The sequence below is a fragment of the Sinocyclocheilus anshuiensis genome, unplaced genomic scaffold, assembly GCF_001515605.1.
Source record: "Sinocyclocheilus anshuiensis isolate Anshui unplaced genomic scaffold, SAMN03320099.WGS_v1.1 scaffold44, whole genome shotgun sequence".
Classification (NCBI taxonomy): domain Eukaryota; kingdom Metazoa; phylum Chordata; class Actinopteri; order Cypriniformes; family Cyprinidae; genus Sinocyclocheilus; species Sinocyclocheilus anshuiensis.
In genome coordinates, this window is record NW_015555746.1 from 670,694 (window position 1) to 677,311 (window position 6,618).

Here is a 6,618-nt window from a genome sequence, read left to right on the forward strand (position 1 = left end):
CTTTCCCTTTACCAGCACACACATACTGTAGTCACGTGAAAGGTTATGTACAAGCTAATGTTTAACCTTAAAGTGAACACATAATGTCCAACATTAACTTTATCGTCATTTAGAGTGTTCAACTGAAGTGTCGTCATCTTTGGTTAACTATAACTTTGACATCTGGTTTTACCTTTCACCCAATAGAATATGGTTAGCTGGATGCCTTACCTGAGCATGACCTGCATCTTCACCTACATTCTCAGCTTTGGCATGGGACCAGGTGAACTACAACACCCTGACATACAGTGGAATGTATATATAATGCAACCAATTCTATAGTGTTATTTTATACTGTGTTTTGGCATTTATCAACACTGTGTCCATTTCTTCATACGCTAGCTGGGGTGACTGGAATCCTCCCAACAGAGATTTTTAACCAAACATCACGTCCTGCCGCCTACATGACCGCTGGCTCTCTAATGTGGCTTAACCTTTTCATTATCGGGATGATCTTCCCTTTCCTTGTGGTGAGAACTTGAGAAAAATAGTCTTAATATCTGACATATTTGACAAAATACCCATTAAGAATAGGATTTCCTTTTCTTCTGAATGTCCTCTGTGTGTGTTTTTGCAGAGCGGTTTAGGGCAGTATTGCTTTGTGCCATTTGGGGCTGTGTGCCTCTTGACTGCTTTATATATTCAGATGGTTCTACCTGAAACCAAGGGAAAGACCCTATCGATGATCACTAAAGAGTTTTACAGACTCAACTACCATGGACAGGTGAAGATGGATATAGAAGGAAAACAAGCTCAGTACCAACTAGGGGAAATCTTTCACTCCACTGCCTTATAGAGTGTTAAATTCTCACAAACTAAATTAATATTTTTAGAAAAATATCTTTAAAACGATGCCTTAACTGTTCTTCATCGTGCAGTAAGTTTACATCTTTGTACATGCATTACTTGCTGATTAAATATTGTATTCTTCATCACTTGACTGACTTGCTTTGCTTACTTGATTCATCCATTAGTACAAGATATTGCTAACCATAGACTTAACTGCTTGGAAATGAAATGAAACTAAGTTCTCTGTAGCTCCCTTTACCATGATTCCCATCAGGTAAGAAAAACAAAATCTTTTTGTAGTTTTGTTAGCACACTTGATACAGGAGATGGTTTAAGATAACACTTAGGTACGTTGACTTTGAGGGTGTGCAGTTATAACATTTCTGCTGAATGTTTTTCCTTAAGGTCAGTGTGACTCAGCAACACTCTTACGGCGGCGAACCCCTGAAGCTATTCTATGGCAACAGAGAGCTTTAGTTCATAGTAAACACGTGATTCTGTCTGGTATTTAGAACAGATTAACAAGACTATTCTTCTAAATCTGTTGCTTATTTCTGCAAGATTATCTGCACAAATAGGCAACCGTGCCTAAAGTTCTGCCAACTTTAAAAGGACATACTGTTTTAGGTCACCAATTACCTAGCTAACTCATTTAATGTAGTTTTGTACTGGACTGGGCTGGGCTGTTAAAAAGCCACAGACCTTGATGTGTTATATTCATACATCAAAGTTACTAATACTGAAGTTGTTAATTTTGTAAAAAACAAAACAAAAAAAAGCACTAACATCTGACAGTTTGGTTTTTGGCTATTGTGAAATGGGTTAGCTATTAAAATTAGGGTGAAGTCAAATTGGTAAACTGTATGTTAAATGTGAATAAATGTATTCTAAATACACTATAATGTGTTTTTGTTTTTTTTTGCTTTTTTTAAATGGCTTCTTAAAATAAAAAATTGTATGCTACAAACAGGACACACATTTTCAGCTAGTTTGTGCTTAGGTTATACATTTGCTTATGATGGGACATTATACAATTTCTTAATATAAATTTTTCACAATATTTAATAATTACTTGTGCCACTGACAGTGACTTCATATATAGTATATTCATAATAGTATAAATAATTAAAACACTTCACCAGAAGTGCAAATGTAAGGAAATTAAACACTTCAACAAAAGTACATACATTTAAAGTATTAAAACACTTCAACAGAAGTGCAAACATGTAAATAATTGAAACACTTCAACAGAAGTGCAGTGTACTATATATGGTACACAATAATGTGCCTGCTTTTATGTGTGCACGTTTTAATCCAACTGTGTAAGTGTCTAACACAATTCCATATTTCTGTGCATGCAGTATGTGTGCTTGTCAACAGGTGTGTTTATGGCTTCAGGCTTTCTCGCGCTTTTAAAAAGGGCTGCAGGTTGTTTTATGCTCGGCATGGGTTCTTTTTAAAAAAAAAAACGCAATCAGCCCAATAGCCTGCTTTGTTTTTGGTTTTAGAAACCCCTTTAATTCCATTAGCCTTTGCACATTCAAAAGCTTTAATTTATTAGGACGGCCTATTTTATCTATCATGTTAAGGTAAATTACGACAGTCGAAAAACATTTTAAAAATAAATAAAATAAAATAAAACAAAGATACTTGCACATTATTGCACAAAATTGCATCATAACAGATGTAACACAAATCTGTATTGTGGACTGATATACTACTGTCTATATTCGAATTTAACTCTAAACAACTTTAATAAACTATGTTTAGGTGACTGTTTTTCTACTAATGTCAAAATTATAATTGTTATTATGCCAACATCATGCCAACAGATGGCGTCAATGAGCTAAAGAATTGGTTTAGAAATCCAAACGAACGGAAATAAACGTTCTGTTGACCCTGAAATATGTACAAATTGAAAAAAAAAGGTTGCTTACAGGTTACACTGGATCTAACCAAAGTACTTTTTGTGCTGGTTATTGTTTTGGGTTGACTGTAAAATCGTTCTCATTTTCATTTAAGGTAATATTTACCTTAGTCTAGGGTGACCATATTTTGACTACCGAAAACCAGGACACTCGGCCCGGCAATGAGATACTCAAATGATACTCGAAGTTTACTCAAAGATGCCTTATAATTTCAATAAATTTAAAGTAATGCCTCCTCTGTATGGATAGAACATTTTTATATTACAAAATACTATCTATAACCAAAGACACAAATTCAGATAAGCTTCTCAGAGGTTACTCAACATGTTTTATTATGACAAGTTTCAAAAATAACGAATGAAATAATGATATAAATAATGTCTCTTCTGTATTAGAAAAATAAATAAATAAATAATAAATAACTAAAAAATACCTCTGCTATAGTAGCAATCCAAATTTAACAAAAATAGCTCTCACAAACTTACAAAAACTAACTAACAAAAAATATCTATATCTTTAGTTTTCTTCTTCATCCTCGTTTTCCTCTTCATCCTGTTTTTCGTCCTCATCCTCCTTGTTTGCCCATCTATATTTTGCTGTAGAGCTGATCTTTCCCAGCAGTTTTTTGTTGCTTAACAAATAAGCATGAATGTCTTTGCAAGAAGTGTCTTTGAAGTTGTATTGCACAAATAGAATCCCTTTCAATGACTCAACAGAGAGCTGGTTCCTCTCCTTTGTCCACTGGCTCTGCATCAGTGAGAAAACCCTCTCAACATTTGCATTGTGAGAGGGAAGTGCAAAGACAAACTGTGCAATCTTCAGTAGTTCTGAGTAGCATGCAATGCTTTTGGCCTTCTCAAAGTATTTGGTCCACTTCTGGTGCACCTGCAGGCCAACGAACTCCTCATCACTGTTGCACCTTTCTATGAATTTCTTCAGATTGGTGACCTGGTCAAAACACTTGACATCATCAATTGGCACCCCCTTCTCTCTTAGGTACTTGATGCAGGCCTCCACATCATTCCAATCTGGTGGCTCACTCATATCCATCCACATAAATGTTGAGAACTCTTCCATGGGAGTCATCCACTTCTCCAGATACTCCAGACATGCACTGTACAGGCCTTGCACATCAGCACAGAACTTGTCACAGCCCTCACCAAGTCCATCTCTGCGATTTTCTGCCAGTAGTCCCTTAACTTTAAGAGACATGAAATTGTTGCTCTTACGTTCAAGAAGAATGTTGTGGATGCTGTTCAATATTTTCTTCCATGGGTTCTTTTTAAAAAAAAAAACGCAATCAGCCCAATAGCCTGCTTTGTTTTTGGTTTTAGAAACCCCTTTAATTCCATTAGCCTTTGCACATTCAAAAGCTTTAATTTATTAGGACGGCCTATTTTATCTATCATGTTAAGGTAAATTACGACAGTCGAAAAACATTTTAAAAATAAATAAAATAAAATAAAACAAAGATACTTGCACATTATTGCACAAAATTGCATCATAACAGATGTAACACAAATCTGTATTGTGGACTGATATACTACTGTCTATATTCGAATTTAACTCTAAACAACTTTAATAAACTATGTTTAGGTGACTGTTTTTCTACTAATGTCAAAATTATAATTGTTATTATGCCAACATCATGCCAACAGATGGCGTCAATGAGCTAAAGAATTGGTTTAGAAATCCAAACGAACGGAAATAAACGTTCTGTTGACCCTGAAATATGTACAAATTGAAAAAAAAAGGTTGCTTACAGGTTACACTGGATCTAACCAAAGTACTTTTTGTGCTGGTTATTGTTTTGGGTTGACTGTAAAATCGTTCTCATTTAGGACGTTTGGAAACTCTACCTTAGTCCTCAGATGAACATCCACCAAGTTGTATGGACTTTGAAGTGCGGGGCAGAGGGTGAGAGAAGTTATAATTCTGTTTCTTTTGGATTTTTTTTTCTTTTAAATTTATACAAAATTAAGTATTGATTTGAATGGTTAATTTATTCATCTACTGCACTTCAACCCTGATGTACACTGCTGTTCTTTCAAGTTAAATTTTCAACATTTCAAATCTCACTAAGTGAGACTTTCTGTATTTCCTATGCATATTTTCTACTTTTCTGCTGCCAGGCGTATATCACAAATGGAAACACAAAAAAGGAGTGCTGTACTGCATTATGCAATATTGCACATAAATAAAATGAGAATATGTGGTTAGTTTGTGTGGTTAGATGTGTGGTTAGTTTATTTCAGAGACATGTGGCCTTACATGCAGCCTCAGGTTGGAATTGTTTATTGAAAAAATATGCATAAATAGATGTGGTTCATTAATGAAGCAGAAACTGATAGTCACTGATGCCTTAACCTTGGATCTGTGCTTCACAATTGCATTCATTCAAAAGAATGGATTAACTCTTTATTGGAACTGGTGTCAAAATAACAAGCCTTTAAGCAAATATTTTGTGCCTCTTGTCATTGTTACTGGGCCATTACTTGTGTATCTTTATGATTTTGACTTTCAATCAGACAAGCAGCAGGAAAGAGATTTTGGAATCCTCATCAAGGCAGCACTCATGTCTATGCAAAGATTCATGCTTGCATGTGAAGGTACAATATTAGCAATAATGAAAAGCATGATTTTGGTTTTCTGTTATATTTTGGCCTTATTACCAAATAATCCTCATTTAATAACATTATGCATATATATATAATGTATATGTTATGATTGGATCAGTTTCACCAGTCAAGTATGAAATAACAAAAAACTACACTTATTGCTTTCACAGCAGGTTGCCAGAGTCACACTATTTTTACACAAAATAACCTAGAACAATATGCACAATTATGTGTTCTGAAGTGCTCATCACAAGAAAGAAAATTTTCAAATACAATTTTATTTTATACCCATCTCTGTACCAAATAGACAGAGACACAAAAACAGTGTACAAAAACAAACATCAATAGAAAAGTATGCTTATATCCAAATGTCCAAAAATTGATCAACGTTGTGACAAATTTCAGAGAAACAACATTTTGTCAGAAAACAAAAAAGATAGAATACCAAACGTACACCTTTCTATGTGCATGTCTTTATACAAAAGTGTCAATGCAACTCTGTTTGTATATGGTTTTTATAAGATAAGTCCTTTAAATGACAGATTTTTCCTACCCATCGCTGTTCACAATCAGTACTGGGAAGGCACTTTGCAACATACAAATATACAAATAGATAAGCAAGAAAACAAACAAACATTTCCAGTGATGTAATAAGCCAGAACACCATACAAGACACAAATAACAACAATAAAAATAACTGAAGAATTCCCTACAACTTAAAATTTGTAAATAAATAAGGGCTGCAAATATTCAGATCACACTACTAGCAGACAATGATTGTTACTATTAGAATTGTAAAATTGCAATCAATTAACAGATGTTATGATCTGATATTAGCAATGATTAGTCAAATAAGTAAGCTGAAGCTAAAAAAACCTGCAGGTTTTCCACTGCTCCGATCAGTCCGCTTCAGATTTTACGGCTGCACATAAAAACAGTAAGTCGAACAAGTACATAAGGTAATAAAATAAAGATTTTTTTTGTGTGTGTACATTATGTAATTCGTAGCTTCAATCATGAGTGACCGCTTGCAAAACCTCGGCAACGTTGTACAAACTACCATTCCAAATACTCCAAATACATTTATGGTACACTATACTAATAACCTGCAGGGTAAAATAAAAGGAATGGTAACCAGCATTAACACTGCATTTAGAGTAAGAGGAAATATTTGCATAATAATAAAGACACAACAAAATTATGGATGTGTCAATAACAACTTAAATCAATTCTGTTAAAACTTA

At 34.2% G+C, this 6,618-nt stretch overlaps 1 protein-coding gene across 1 annotated transcript in view; it reads left to right on the forward strand.

The window, feature by feature from the left end:
- Window positions 1-932, forward strand: part of LOC107673621 (solute carrier family 2, facilitated glucose transporter member 11-like) — a 6,953-nt gene extending 6,021 nt beyond the window's left edge. Inside the window, exons 11-13 of the mRNA XM_016467288.1 lie at window positions 187-262; window positions 382-509; window positions 617-932. Of these exons, the coding sequence (XP_016322774.1) occupies window positions 187-262; window positions 382-509; window positions 617-835 (423 nt within the window). The 3' untranslated portion in view covers window positions 836-932. The remainder of the gene's footprint in view (window positions 1-186; window positions 263-381; window positions 510-616) is intronic.
- The last annotated feature ends 5,686 nt before the right edge of the window (window positions 933-6,618 follow it).